Consider the following 16,342-nt stretch of genomic DNA (forward strand, 5'->3'; position numbering starts at 1 on the left):
CAAGTCAGTCCAAACCATGCCACTACCCCTCACACTACCTATCTTGTTCAGCTCTAAAGCAGCATCAGGAAACAGCTAGGCTTTGTTGGGGGAGAGGTTATGGGCTCAAAACTTATGCAGACTTTTGGCGGCGTTTTACAGACAGGTTTTGCCCACTAAAGCAAAAAGCATGCAATCTCTGAGCTCCATGCTATGGAATGGCAATCGATGATTGCAAACTTGCCAAAGGTATGAATTAATCTGTCGAAAAAACTGCTAAACCATCAATTTACAGAAAGATCTTCGTAAATCGTCCCACTTAACACAGTATTATCCTGCAAAATAGAAGATAACTATCCTAAATGGGATTGGAAGAGGAAAAGCTGCATCAGTGGGCAAGTGAGGCCAAACCATGCATTCTGTCTAATCCCCAAGAATTAGACAAGATACTTTTGATTCCTTTTCCATTTTAAATGATCTCTCATTTCCAAAGTAATGCATGCATAATATTTATCTTGCTGCAAATAAAGGTATCGGTCAGTGGTGCTAAAGCCAATCTGACCTCCTATCCTATCTACTGGATATCTTGCTCCCTATCGCCCAAAGGATTGACTTGTGAGATCCTCATCCTTACCTTCAAATGCTTCCATTGCCTTGGTGGACCCTATGTGATCAGATCCTGTGATCAGTTTCCCAGAACTTTGCTCAGCCCTGCTAACTCTAGCCTGCTCATCCAGCCCTCACTCACACACACTCCATCCCACCATTGGCAGGCAAACATTCGGTCACTTTGCCCCCTCCCTTTGGAGCACTTATCCCAAATCCCCCACCCCAGCCCTCTCTACTTTCTGCATCTTCAGACACATCTACCCCGTAACTCAGGAGTGCTCTCACTGTGCCTTGTAAAGTACTTTGAGATAGTCTCCCTACATGAAAGGCCCCATATAAGTGCAAATTGTTATAAATACGTACTTCTACTGAAGTAAGCTTTACTGGTAGCCAAGACTTGCAAGTTCTACGGCACATTATGCATCTTACAGCCAGTAATAACACTTATATATCTAATAGAATCTGTGATCACAAAGCAGAGATGCTTCAAGACTGCTTCTCAATTGCTTCTAGTGCTTCCTCGCTGAAAGGTCCTGATGCACGTCTGTGTATGGAGCTGGTGAGTGCAATGAAAAGGATGGCAAAGGGATGAGAAGTGGGTGGCAAATTAAGCCCGTCGTCTCACAATCCAAAACTGTGGAATATTTCAGAAAGTCGTAGTTCAGACCCAATTTGGAAACTGGGTTTCTGTAGTCCTTGAGAAAACCGACTCTAAAATTAAAACTGGACTTAAGAATTTTCCAAAATGCTACGCAATCCGAAATTTAAAGTTGAAGAAGATGAAGAGGAGATTTTGACCTCTTATTGGCAGGTTTACTTTGAGCTCTGTGACACGTCTAACTCTTTTGCTTCAGTAACACAAGAGTTCTTGTTGTCGTTGGGCTGCTTTCCAATGTGCCCTGACCTGAACTGGGTTTGAGCGATGTGTGAGCGCGCCAAGACAGATCCAGGACTGCAAGGGCAGACAAGCAAGTAACACTGGAGATTATCGCAGCCACTGATGTCCATTTCCAAGCAATAAATGAAAAAGAGCGAAAGATACATTTTAAAATACATCGTCAGCCCACTTTTCAATATATCCTGTGATGCGCTTTGGGACGTCTCATGAGACGATAAGGCGCTGTATCAAATGCAAGGAATATTACTATTATTTTGTCGACAGTTGTGCTCGATTCTGCTGCACAAGCGACCTTTTTTTTTCACAAAATTTACACGGGCACCCCTGAAGTTGAAAGCGTAATGACATTTTCTCGCCCCGCTTCTGCAAACCCCATTTGAAAAGACTTAAAAGTTGAAGAATCCGAATAAACTATCACCTGAGATCCCACCCACCTCCGAAAGCCACCAATAAGCTGGCCACAAACACCCTTCCTCCTACCATTTTCCTAACCACACTGACAGGCCCAAATAGTTTCTCCTTGCCACATCTGTGCCGAACCGAAAAATCAAAAAAAAAAAATGCACCTTCGACGTCGACTGCAAACCCGAATCAAACCAGATGCAAACGCTACCAAACCAGCAACCCGCTTCAAAACACGCCTCGAAAAGGAAGAGTCTAAAAATGCCAGTAAAATAATGACAGCCCTCCGTCATTGCTTCGTTTATCATTTTTCCTGCCCCCCCCCCCCCAACCACCACCCCTCTGCTCAGTCGATAAAATTCACTGTCAATGCCTCACTTTCCACGGAGAGCGAGAGAGAGAGAGAGAGAGAAAGAGAGAGAGAGAGAGAGAGAGCAAGGAGAGAGAAAGGCATCCATCGGCTCATCAAAAGGTTCACCATTTTATCGTTCGGGGCTTATCAAACAGCCGCAAAAAAAAAAAACCCAGGCAGGATTAATAATAAAGATTTCGTAATAAATATTTGACAAGGGTAGCAATCTACACAAGCACAGCCTTTAAGGACAGGCCAGAAGAAGGCAAGCCTACCTGCAAGGGCTGAAGAGATCATCCATGGTCAAAACAAGTCCTTAAAGGTTCAATGGTACCTCTTAAGTCTGACTACAGTCTGGATTGAAAGCAAAAAAACTCTCCCCTTTTCCTACTCTCAGTGCTCAAAATGGTGGCACACGCAGTCTCGGAGAGATCTCAGAAAGCTTCCACTGAGCTTGTGCTATGACCTCAGCCACCACGCAGAACGTAAAAACTTCCCCTCGGGATGCCGGCACTGAGCATGTGCCGTGACCCTGGCTCTCCCTCACACACACACACACACACACATTCCTCGCTCCCTTTATGTTCTCTTCACTCCGCATGCCACACCAGCTCCCAGCTCCAGGGAGCTTCAGTGAGCACGGTGAAAAGGGAAAAAATAGGGCCCTGGCGAGGGGGGTACTGTGACTAGCACCGAGCTCGGAACCAAACTCTCCAGGGTTTTCAAGTCGGTCCATTTTTAAGGCGCTTTTTGCGGCGCGCCTCCTTTGCACGCCGCATGCAATTTATCGAGCCGTCCGCGCCACGGAAGCTCAACGCCGCGCTGACCGGCGGTTGCGCATAACTCAGAAAAACAGCGGCGTTTGTGCGTTACTACCGCGAGTCTCCGCAATTTCATGACCGAGGGGTGTGGGGGGGGGGGCTACGAAAGGGAAGATTCATACCAGCGCGCTCCAGAAAATGCCATCGAACTGAAACTTTTACAAACATTCCCCCCTCCACCCCCCCCACCCCAAAAAACATTTCATTAAAAATAAATTCATCATCGCTCAGAGCTGTTGAATTTGATAAATTCAACGAGGGACTCAAAAACGACATAACCCTTTAAAATGATTTGCCTACACAAAATACACAGTCAATCCACTCTGTGATATAGTCTGTGAAGCGCTTTGAGACGTCTCAATGGCGTGATAAGGCGCTGTATCAAACACAAGGATTATTATTATTGAATGAAACTAAGGCTCGAGTCTGATGTCTCAAGTACTCCAGTACTGCATTTATATTTTTTTATAAAGCGGTGTCAATCTTTCTCAGTGCTGGATTGGAGTCAGGTCAGATACTCCTGCACAGCACTGGGGGGGTGGGGGGAGGGAAGGGGGTGATGTGCCATTAACCCGATTTTGGGCAGACGCAATTTGAAAAGAGAAGGGAGTTTCTCCTGGTGTCTCCCAATAAGAGTAAATAAGGAGAAACTGTTTCCTCTGGCTGGCGGGTGGGTTGGTAACCAGAGGACACAGATTTAAGATGATTGACAAAAGAACCAGAGGAGAATTATTTTTATTAAGCAGAGAGTTGCACTGCCTGAAAGGGTGATGGAAACAGATTCGATAACAGCTGTCAAAAGGGTGTTGATAGATTGATAGATACTTGAGAAGGAAAGATTTGCAGGGGTGAGGGGCTGTGGGGGGTGGGGGGGGGGATTGGTGGAGTGGGACTAGATGGGTAGTTCTTTCAAAGAACCGGCATAGGCACGGCTGGTCGAATGGCCTCCTTCTGTGCCGTAAGATTCAATGATACTGGGGTATCACGGTCAACAATCCTCCAGCTAGATTGCCCATTCACCTCGTAGCTGTTTACCGACCTTGCAAACAACCCTCGACTGTAAGAACACAGATCAGAAAAGGGCGCTTTCCGATGCAGTCTGATTCAAAGTAAATTTTTTTCCAATATTATGTTAACTTGACTGAAGTTCTCTCCTTCTGAAATGCACTCAAGTTGAATTCTTCCATGTTTTAGCCAGACACTGGAGCATAATGCAAGCCTGTCGTTAAAATAGCAATCGTTTCATTCCATCTTTATAATCAGAAAATTTCATTATAAATACAAGACAAAAAGAACCTTATTTTTAGCCATCGTTGAATGACAGACCCCAGTATTTGCAGGCGTTCTCAGTAAACGACAACACAGCCAAGCCCAAACTTTTCCTCACCCAAAAACTAGAGACACAGACTTTTCTGCAAAACTTAACGGGAGGAATGGGATTAATAACCCTTGAATTTGATACACAGTCTTACGTTATAAAACACTGGTTAGGACTCAGCGAGAGACTGTGTTCAGTTCTGGGCACACCACTTCAGGAAGGATGTCAAGCCATTGGAGAGGGTACAAAGGAGATTGACCAGGATGGTACCAGGAATGAGGGACATCAGTTATCAGGAGAGGCGAGAGAAGCTACAATTATTCTCCTTGGAGCAGAGAAGGTTAAGAGGAGACTTAATAGAAGTTTTCAATATGATGAGGGGATTCGAGAGGGTGAACAAGGAGAAACTATTCCCACTGGCGGGTGGGTCGGTAACCCGAGGACACCGATTGAAAATAGTTGTTAAAAGAAACAGAGGGGAAGGGAGGAGAAATGTTTTCACACAGCGAGTTGTTGGGATCTGGAATGCATTGCTTGAAAAGCTGGTGGAAGCCGATTTGATACAGCGCTTTTCACGTCTTATAGACGTCTCAAAGCGCTTCACAGAATGTACTGTAAAGTGAATTGACTGTATATTTGTGGGCGAATCGCGGCAGCCATGGACTGAAGTGACCAATCGACTATCCTTTTTTTTTCTTGAGGGTTATTATCAGGCGTGAGTGTAGAGTAATGAAACTTGCCCAAGGTTTTGCCCGGCCGGGAATCAAACCCAGGTCTCTCGCTTGCGAGGCGAGTGCTCTAACTACTGAGCTACAGGACTCCACTAATAAGATTCTAAGCATCACGGTGAGATGGTATATCAATCACAATGTGACAAAAATTAGCTGTCATCTACTGTACCCCCATGTTTTGTTTGGTGCTACTTATCGACGGTGTTATAGGTATCAATCTATCCCATATCCGCTCGCACTTTTATCAGAATTGTCAGCGAATTTGACACGTTTCTGCTTATTATATGGAGGACGGCGATTTTCTGCTCTTCCAACCCTTTTTCAAGAACGATGTGAACTGCACTCTAAGAGATATGAGAAAAACATTAATGGGGCAGGCTCATTGGGCTCATTAACCTTTTCCCGTGCTTAAAATTCTCAGGCAATCCTTCTCCCTTTTCCGTGCCCCCCCGCACGTTCCCTGAATATGGTTAAAACCAGGGTTGTGCAATGCGATTTACATTTATACGGCGTCTTTCGTGCTGGGAAGTCACCTCAGAGTGCAGCCAAACCGAGGCGAGGAGAGGGGTACACTTTAGTCCTGCACCATCATACCAGTTTAAAGGCCAACCCCACACAGCCTCTCGTGATAGCACATAATATCTGCAGCTGGACGGCTGAAGTCTGGTTTCAAACACACAGCAAAGCAATTCTGGCACAATGTCAATCCGGGATGATATTTAAGGGGCTTTTGTTCGTGATTATTCATGCACAAAGGGCTGACGTGCTCATTTCCTTTCACTTTTCTCATCTAAGTAGCTTTTAATCTGAAGTTCGAAAGGCAATATCTAATCGCACATTCGTTACGAAAATATGTTTGAGCGTATATCGACATAACGGGCTCCGAAGTAACGAATTGGGCCGCTACCTGAGGACCAGACAATCGACATCTCTCGTGCCATCAGTCCTTTGAAAAACGGCCTGTGCCGATATAAGCTCTCGTCTCCCAACGCAATCGTGGAAATTAATCCATTTGAAAAATAAATGCACGTTAAGCTGCGCAGCGCCCGAATGTCTCTGCGATTCCACACCGGTTCTCACTTGGGAGTTTCACGCTTGCAAGAGCCGCTCCGGGACTCTACCCTGCGTGAGGGGACGTGATTATAAACACAAGTTGCTGCTGGTGTTGTTGGGATTGTGGCTGCGCCATCGGAGGCGCTCATGGGAAGAAAGAAAAAGAAAGAGGAAAGTTTTGTTTTTATGACACATCACGTCAAAACTCATCAAAGCGTCTTACAGTAACTCCTCCCGAGTAAGCAGACATCGCAGTAATAATTTATTTGTATTTGTATTTGACACAGCGCCTTATCACGTCGCTGAGACGTCTCAAAGCGCTTCTCAGGCTAAACGTAGCAGCCAGCGTCGAGGCGAATAACTAATTAATTGGTCAAGAGAGCTGAAAGAAAAAAAAAACCCGACTAATCCGTCCACAGCAACAGAATCAACTCGAAACGCCATGAAATGCTCAAGCCGTGAGAAGAGTCACCGCTTCCAGCAGAGATTTTAATAGGAAAGCTTCCGAGCCAATTCCTGCTAACCACGGGGGCCGCAGACTGGTAACGGCGACCTACAGACAAAGCTCGCTCGCTCGCTCGCTGAAGCCCGCCGGCTTCTGACGCCCAATTAGCTTCTGCTGAGGCCCAGCGCAGCTCGGCTAGCAGAATGGGTCAGGTTGGGCCGCCGCTGCTAATCGCCAAACGGCGACGGAGGCTGCGTTGACGCGAACCATTTGTCGCTCGCGTTAAAAAAAAAGCAGCCCTGTAGAAGCAGCGGGTCTGAGCTGCGCTCCACGATCACCACAACCCTTGCGATTGATGCGGAGCCTCATCGCGTCTTCCGAGACGTCTCGAACCGCTTCACGGGATGCGCCGCAAAGCGGGCGAAACGCGGCAGCCGAGCAAACAGGAGTGTGGCCTCGTCACAGGAGGCTGGTTGTTGCACTGTTTATCTGTAGCGATGCCACGTTTCCCTGCGTCCCGTCAGCTGCCACTCGGCAGGTAAACTGGCATCCGAGTGTCGGCTCCTGCTAATTCTCCTGCAGCCCCCGAGTGTCTATAAACGAGCCCATTAATCACCCGACTATCGTTACTGCTTTAAAAACACACTGTTCCGTCTGCCGCAGGCAACAGCGATCGCTTCTGATCTGTACCAAAATACCCAAATCAATGACCATTTCATCACCTTGGGATGAACAGAAGGAAACCAACAGGATTTCTCAATTTCTTCAGCCCGACTCCTATCAGTGGCTAAACACCCCTTTACACAAAGGGTCAGGACACCATTGCCACAGAAGGCCACTGATGCCTAATTTTTTAAAGGGAGTTCGATACTCGGCAAACGATGACGATAAGGGATACCAAACGTGAAATTAAAAGATCTGCAATGATCTAATAAAACAGCTGAACAGGTTTGATGGGCTAAATGGCCTTCTCCTAAAAACAAATAATAAAACTGTCATCAAACAACTTCCTTTCGATTGATATCACTCGTACTTTTTCAATATATTCCGTGAAGCGCTTTGAGACCCTTCAACCATGTGATAAACAGCTATATCAAACGTAAGGATTATTATTATTGCTTTATAACTGCCATAATAATAATCCTTGTATTTGATATAACGCCTTATCGTGCCTTCTAGACGTCTCAAAGCCCTTCCCAGAATATACCGTAAAGTGAATTGACTGTAATGTTTTGTGGGCGAAACGCGGCAGCCAATTGCGTGCAGCGTACAGTGTGCGCTAACTAAGAAATTAAAAGCACAGAAGCCAAGTTCCACTAAGTTTCTGTTGACAACACATGCGCAACCGTTAATAGCTCAACCAAGTTACGAGAAGAACAACAGGGAGCCTGGGTTTATACCAGGAATGGCATCTGTCCGGCTTTCAACCAGACAGTCTGGAATTTCAGGGTGGCGCTCGGAAATTTCTAAAATCTGAATCAGATAGCAAATAGGTCTCCAAATCTTATACAACAATGTTTCTACCCACATCTGCGTCCAATAAAGGAGGCAGCGTACAATGAATTAATATTCACTTTACAGTATATTCTGCAAAGCGCTCCGAGACGTCTCGAAGCCTTGAAAAGGCGCTGTATCAAATGCAAGGATTATTATCATTCGTAGCAGTCATAAGGAGCTTAGTGAAGTGACTGGGTGAATGCACTAGCATGACAAAAGAAGACCAAGGTACATCCAGTTCACTTTCCACCATCCCGGCAGTTGCAATGCACTGGTTATATCCCAAACTATATACTGTATCCCAGCATATTAAATTCCTTTTCTCATGTGGCAGAGTTTCAGCTGGTGTGGCGAATGAATTGACAGTAAATAGAAGCAAGCAGGTTTAAAGTTGATCAATGACAAAGCCATCCAAAATCAGTTTATTAATTTAGGTGGGTTGTTCATTGATGCTGTGGTATTGTTTGTGTGGTAATAATTTGGCTAATTTCTAACACTTCCTAACACAGTCTCCAATACTTGCTCCTTTTTTCCCTGTGTTGTACAAATTGCCTCCCCCGCTTGCAGGGTTGGACTTTTGTCTCAAATCCACTGAACATTTGCCAAGATAACAAAGAGAAAATTCCATACACCCATTTGAAACCGTGTGGGAATTTTTAAAAACATGTTTTTATTCAACAAACAATAATCCTTGCACTTGAGAGCTTTATCGTGTCAAATCATCTCAAGCGTTTTCTATAAAGTGTAGTGACTGTTCATCTGTAGGCGAAGGCGGCAGCCAATTTATTCACAGCAATGTCCCAATCACAGCAGAGGATGAATGATTCCGTATTGGTCAGTTTTCCTCAGATGTAGAACTTGGTTTGCATTAAATACTTGCATTTGATTTAGCGGCCACAACATCAAAACATCTGAAAGCGCTTTACAGTAATTGCTGTTAATCCTAGCGACCGTACATTTGTAGGCAAACACAGAAGTGAATTTGCACAGAGCAAAGCCTCACAAACAGCCAACAGGCAAATGACGAATTTTTACAGGACACTGGAAGAAACTCCCTTCTCTTTTCAAACGTAGGTTAAAAACACCACAGCCAAATAGCGCTAGCAACGTACCACAAATAACGAGATCAAATTAATTTGAATACGCAGGGTGCGAACTTGCATCAGGATAGTAAATATTCGCCAGGACATATTGGGTTGAGGTTTCGATTTACAAAGAAGTAAAAGGAAACTTCCAAAACCGAAGAGAAGATAATAAAGAGAAGAAAGGGACAGAAATAGGGGGTGGGTGGGTAAAGCTGACAGCTGGAAAGCTGCATTTACAGTAATAACCATTAATATTAATGTAGTGCTGAAACATATCAGAGCACACATATATGTCAAGTGTAGTGACTGCATTTATAGGGCAAACTGGCAGAGGGCATCAAGCTATTTATCCCACCTGAAAGCACTCCGGGACACTATTCCACGTGAAGGGCGTTTTATAAATTTAAGTTGTTGCTGTTTTCATCGTGTAAGTTGCTTTGATTGTTGTATCACCAGTCAAACCCAGATATACTCCCAATCGCTTACAAATGACCAAGTACTTAAAAAGTACAACAGCCCCACAAACCAGGGGTGGTGAAGGAAATCAGTACTCAAAAGCCGTAGCTTCAAGAAATTAGCCGTTTCCACTTTGAAAATATCCAAAGTGTTCGAAGCTAAAAAGCCTTCGGAGCTCAAAAGAAAGCTAATCGAAAACACAGAAATATTTAATATCATAAAAAGTAACTAGCTATAAAAAAAAAGCCTCCATTGAAACCGTGTGGTGTAGTGATGCGCTGAGCAAAGAGACAACTCTGTAGGTTTCAAAAACATTCTGGGCAGCGATTAGTTCATATGCCTGCTCTCGGACCCTACCCCGTGTGAAGGGCGCTATATAAACGTAAGTAATCGGTGTTGTTAGTCTTTGGTTCATGTTGAGCTAAACAGTTGATTTTATTCTGACCAAAACTGTCTCCGAATGATGTGCGATGAGGGCAAGTGGCGAATGGAATCGTGCACATTTGATTCGATGTAAACAATGTAAAGCATCGCTGTACACACTTAAATAGGAATTGCTTGCTTACCTCGTCTCTGGGTTGTAGCCCAGAATGTAAAAAAATTGGTCCGGCCTTGGTGTAAACTCTCTGGCAGCGAATATATCGGAAAAATGCAATATGGTGCATTTCCCTCTGAAAAGATTACAAGGATACAATTGATGTCGTTGTTGTGAAAACACTTCCCAGGAGAAATTAAATAAGAAACACCCCCAGACTACTGTTACATACTGAGAATTACGTCTTGGTCGAATTTTGGATCAATTAAAATCATTGACATCCGTTTTCGTAACATTTTTGACTTTCTCTTTATTAACACCTTATAATTTCAGGCTCAAAACTTCGCTCGAGTCATTGGAAACTTGCCTGAGGGCGGCAGCATGGTAGGTGTCGACGTAATCCGAAATGAAGAGCTCCCGACTCTTAATTACTGGGTCTGTTATCACGAGCTCACGACCAGAATCTACAGGAAACAAGAATGATTAACTGGGTCCCCACGATATGATTTTCTTTTNAAAAAACACACGATTTTGATATAAGACACAAACTGTCATACAGTCGAGTCCCTGATAAAAATCAACACTTCAGGGAGGTTTTATCATCTCGCCATCCTAATGACACAGGAAAATGCATCAAAAGCAATAGCCTGCCACATGGAAACGTGAAGCAATAACAGGAGCCTTATCAGAAGCGACCTTGAGGTGGCAGGTCTGTCTCTCTCAGAGAACACCGAGGGGAAGTGTATGGGAATCGAAATGGGGGGGGAAAAGAGAGTAAGGAGAGAAAAGCAAGGGGGAGATGGACATTTAAAATGTCCAGTGGCGAATGTCACAGTTGTCATCGTCAGTTACACAAAGTGTTAAAATACACATCATTCACAGGGGTGTGTACAGTAAAGTAAGTGCTGTAGCACACACCGTTCTCAGCGTTGGGTACAATAAGTAAGTACTCACCATTCTCATTATGTCGGTCTTGAACCAGATGTTGGTAGACTGAATCAGGCACCTCTGACTGACGATAGTACCACTTGACATTCATTAACAGATGGTCTCGTTTGCTCTGAAACATTAAACATCAGCAAGCTAATAGATACAATTATGAAGGGGATGATATTCAGCACCAATCTGTCCATCGTGCGAAGAATGAGAAAACAGTAGCAATTTGCAAAAACTTTTTTCCCCCGTTATTGATATTAAGAATCCTCGCATTTGATAAGAGCGTCTTATCACGTCGTCGAGCTGTCTCAAAATGCTTCACAGGAAGTACTGTGGAGCGGATCGATGGTGTATTTTGTGACCGAAACCATTGAATAAATAACCAATGAATTAGTTGTTTTATCAATTGACCTCAAGCGAGAAACAGCAACTTTTCTGACAGCCCCATTCGGGTCATCAGAAGTTTCAATTCAAAACATTAGAAATTAGCATTTTTAAACGTTTGCAATAAACTAACCCATCAGGGAGCAACGTTGGGACGAAATAAATCTATTTTCAGGGTGCACATGATGCAATAAACTACCCAAGTTGTGTTCCTGCGGTGCTGAGGTTATTACCTCAAATATTCGATTAGATTATAGCCTCTCAGCTAAATCGCTATCATTCAAGAGGAACTACATGTGACACTGGATAGGGTTTTACTTTGTAAATCGGTTTTCTGTGATATGCTGCACAAGATCAGAATTGCGTTGAAAGGTTCAAAAAAAAAATCACTCCGATCATTGCGAAGCTTGAAAACATTACAGCGCGTAACCGCGTGCGGAGGGATACCTAAACATCCCGTCAATTCTTTCTTAACTAAAGAAGAGCGGAAAAATCGAAACCCTGAACTCCGGACATTTAAAATCACGTGAGAAGGCAAAGTCTACACTAAGTAGAATTAGGACTAGAAGTTTTTCTTATGTAAAAAAAGCCGATATAACCTGCTTTCTCCTATACTATACTGAACGATGGTTTAACAAGGTTTTGCTGTACTATTATATCTTCCTGTAATATCAACGCACGACCAGTCAGTGGCAGCACCAAGACAGCAAAACACCTGTCCTCGTAACTAGATTCAGAACCCACAATAGAACCCACAATAAATTCCTCCCACATCCTTCTAATTACGGTTTAAACTGTAAAAAATGGGCAGGTTGGTTATTTTTTTTTCCCCCTCGTTGCACGTTTTATCCATATAGAGTCAAGTATGCGCCTGCTTTAACTCGTTCCAAAATTGGCTGCCGCGATTCACCGTACGCAGTCGACCGAACCGTGAAGCGGTTTGGGACGTCTCGACGGCGTGATAATGCGTTCGATCAAATGCAAAGATTATTATTATTATTATTATTATTAATCAACCTATAAAGAAACTTTGAGAATCAGCCTGCAGTAGAGGTGCAGAGAGAATTGAAGCGGGGAAAATTCAGACCGAGAATTCCAAGACACTTTTCCTCACGGACCGCTTCAAATCACGCGACTCTCCAGACTTTCCGCATTTCTTTTCAATGAAAGCGAAATTGTAGCCGTCCAGCTTTTGAAATACGCAAAGTTAAAGATGATAAGGCATGAGGTGTGTTGAATATTATTGTATAATTATTGTGTATATAACAATATGTAACTGACAACCTGTGTATTTCCGGTTAACCAAATAAAGCAGCCGGCATCAGTAAATACTGGGATTAAACAGGAAGACATCAACACCGAAAAGGTCTGTTAAATAATGATTCAAGCATTTTGAGCTCTGCACAATAGACCCTCGGTGATGGGGGCACATGAGGTGAATTCATTTGGCACGTTCGAGGGTAGAACGACCGAATTAAGCTTACGTGCTCAAGAGGTCCTATTTCACCACTGTGTTCAGAATTACTCTGGAGCACGGAATCTTATATACGGGGGGGGTTGGGCAGTGGTAAATAAAAAAAACACAAATGCCAGCCATCAAATGCACATTCCACAGAGTAACTCTGCTTAAATGACATCCTGTGACCCATACACAAGGTCCTTTGACCTCCAGGCAAACAATTTTCGAATCTCTCTCTCTTTTTTTAAAAAAAAACCTCAACCTGTTTGCCCAGCTATCAGGCACAAATAGCCGGGCAAACTATTGTGCAATACAAAGTGCAAGATATTACTGTCTGGGTTTAGGATAATAATAACAACAAGAACAACAATTCCCATTTACATTCCGGCTCCCGGAGCGCTGAAAATATCAACTCTAAGCTGTTTATTTGCAGGCGCAGTAAAGTAACCCTAAGAAAGTGTTTTGTTTTTGTTCCTCGCCCTGCACGCCTCATTCCAGTCAGGACGAGCCTGCAACCTGTCCCTGGCCTCTAGTGCTGCCCTGTGACCTAGAAAAAATGAGAGATAAATAGACCGTGGTGACTTGCCCTTTGATTTTTTTAAAAAAACTCTCCATCTCTGCCCCCGTCCCAACCCTTTGACAGGGAGGAATCTGTTGTGCAAGGTCTCGAAGATCAAGAAAACTTCCCTTTAAGGAATCGTGATGAGGGGGTGGGTGGGTGGGTGGGGAGGAAATAGCAAAGAGTTCGCAAACCAAGGACTTTGAAAAGTGTAGAAGGGATTCCCCACATTTTCCTTTGATATCGCGCTTTATTATGTGATTGAGACATCTCAAAGTAACTGTATAGTGTGTAAAGTGAATGCACACCGACTGTTCGGCACCTTGGGACGTCCCCCGACGTGAAAGGCGCTTTACAAACGTAATCTTGTACTGTATTGCATTGGGCACACTCTCAAGCGAATTTACTGAATATTTTGCGGGAAAAACGGGGCAGCCGATTGCGCACGGCAGTGCCTCCACAAACCGTCGCGCATTGAGCGACCCGTTATTATTCTTTTTTTTTTCGTTGGCCGCAACACGGAGCTAATTCAAACACAACTGCCCCAACGCTGCGATTGTGCTGCGATTTTGACGGGCAGCAGAGTTCGGTTGAGATGCAAAACCACAGTCCTGTCTTTCCTGTTTATCTGGCCGCTAAAGTTCCCACGGCACGATTTGAGAAAGAAAAGCGGGGTTCCGTATCACACCGGTGTCCTCGCCAAACAATCCTCCATATTAATCAGTTCTGCGTCTCACAAACCGTTTGGGAGCCCTGTGCAAAAAAAAAGTCACTACCACTTAAAAGCCTATTGAGACATTTCATGATACAAAGAGTTATAAAAACGTAAGCTCTTTCTTCTTTCAGTAATTCACTGACAGCATATCACCCCAAGCACAAGTCTGTGTGTGTGTGTGTGTGTGTGTGCGTGTGGCAGCGCTGAAAAAGGAATCCAATAAGACCTAGTTCATTCTCCCTTGTTCGTGTCGAGGTTATTCTGGGAAACCCTTTGCAATGGAAGAAAGGTGCGGGCGGTTGGCTTTAAATAACCCATTTGGCCCATTCATCAAAAAAAAACAACTCTTCTTGTTTCGCAGACGAAACTGATCACAGACCGAAACCCTGAGTCGCTAAAGATTTCGTGCACTTTCTACAATTAGGGCAAAAGCCTTTCTGCAACATTTGCATCAGTGGAATAATCAGTTAAGGTCTTCCAGTTGGATAAACACATTTAACGCATTCATTACTTTGTTCCCATTGTCAGCAGCCTGAACTGCTAATACTGTCACTTGGGGTATTTGAGGAGGTAATATTCAGGAAGAGTCTGAGGCTTCTCTCAGCTTGGCTCTCGCTTCAGTCAGAAACACTCTTGCCTTGGAGGTAGAAGATGGCAGATCAAGTGTGGAGCTTGAGCTGATACTGTGGACCACGGTTTATCTGGATGACAGCACCTATTCCCAACTTCAACCCAGGACGTAGGTAAGAGTCCTACCAACTGAGCTAAGGTGATGCTGGAGCATCAACTCGACGACACGCATCCAATTTTACCCGCAGATATTTTGAAACACGGCTTTTTTTTAAACTACATAAAATAAAATCGAAGTTATACATTCAAGCCATTCGCATCCTAGTAACCTTAAAAAAAAAACCTGTGAGCTGCAATGTAAGAAGTACAACTGTACCCACACGCAGGATGGATGCATTAGGTTAATCACATAGACATTTTCAAATGTTAAACTGCTGTGCGATACCAGATCTCAAGGGTAGTTTTCTTCCTTCAAAGCCGTGTCACTGAAGGCTGCTTTGAATGCTAATCCTTGGCATTAAATATTTCACGGTGGCTTCGGCAAATATCAAAAAGTTTCTTGATTCGACGGCTTTTGGTGTTAATTCAGAACGTTTCAGTCAAACGCACTCGGTGTACACGAATGAAGCAAATCGAGGCGGAAAGGAGGGAGAAATGAAGTTCTCCAGTTCAAAGGTTGAACGCTAATCTTGTGACAGGCTTACTCGACAGCTGCAATGGTGGCAACACGATCCTTCATGGCTGAATGACCCTAGAACTTTTTTTCATTATTTCACGAGCACCAATTAAAATAATGAGCTCCTGAAGGAAACAGGCGCGGAAGAGAAAAATCTGGACTTCTGATTTGAAGATTAAAATTGAAATTAAAAGACACAACCGTTTCATTTGTAGGTCAATTGAGCGATTGTGCCCCCGTCTGAGCCAACTGCAGCAAAGGCAACTGTGAGCTTTGCTCCTAGAACGGGGAGATAACAAGGGAATCGAACTGCAGTGCGCACCGTATAATTGCATAAAGACCGATGCAATGCAATTATGTGGAGTGTGCAATTATCCAAAGTTAGTTGCACCAACTTCCTGTGGCTCCCTGAGCTCTTTCTCTGTCATACGTACATCTCAGTCAACTCCTCAACTAATGCAATAACCTAGACTAAATATACAGGTTTGAATGAAATCGATGGCTACCTTTCATACAATTACGATATGCATTTGGGCGGAGTGCAATATCATACCAACAAATATCGAATTTTTGGTACTTAGAAATTGTTATGCAATTAAATGGAGTATGAAAATGTCCGAAATCAATTAAGTGAAATGCACTGTATCCGTCGTTGACGAATGGAAATGTAGTACGATCACGCAAAGAAAAACGTGCATATGGAAAGTGCTTCTCAGGTAACTGGTGTCAAGTGGTGTGACTGTTTGTGAAGTGAAACCCAGCAGTCATTCTGTGCCAGCCGAAGTTATGGGTACAAACAGTTAAAATAATAATAATAATAATCCTTGCATTTGATATAGCGCTTTTCACGTCGGGAGGACGT

At 43.8% G+C, this 16,342-nt stretch overlaps 1 protein-coding gene across 4 annotated transcripts in view; it reads right to left on the reverse strand.

Annotated features, from left to right (window-relative positions):
• Window positions 1–16,342, reverse strand: part of rerea (arginine-glutamic acid dipeptide (RE) repeats a) — a 167,114-nt gene that overhangs the window by 25,472 nt on the left and 125,300 nt on the right. For all 4 annotated transcript variants that reach the window (XM_042343579.1, XM_042343580.1, XM_042343581.1 and 1 more), the window contains exons 4-6: window positions 11,136–11,241; window positions 10,549–10,645; window positions 10,213–10,317 (exon numbers count right to left, since the gene is read on the reverse strand). In XM_042343579.1, the coding sequence (XP_042199513.1) occupies window positions 10,213–10,317; window positions 10,549–10,645; window positions 11,136–11,241 (308 nt within the window). The remainder of the gene's footprint in view (window positions 1–10,212; window positions 10,318–10,548; window positions 10,646–11,135; window positions 11,242–16,342) is intronic.

This window comes from Callorhinchus milii, unplaced genomic scaffold (assembly GCF_018977255.1).
Source record: "Callorhinchus milii isolate IMCB2004 unplaced genomic scaffold, IMCB_Cmil_1.0 Scaffold24, whole genome shotgun sequence".
NCBI classification, from domain to species: domain Eukaryota; kingdom Metazoa; phylum Chordata; class Chondrichthyes; order Chimaeriformes; family Callorhinchidae; genus Callorhinchus; species Callorhinchus milii.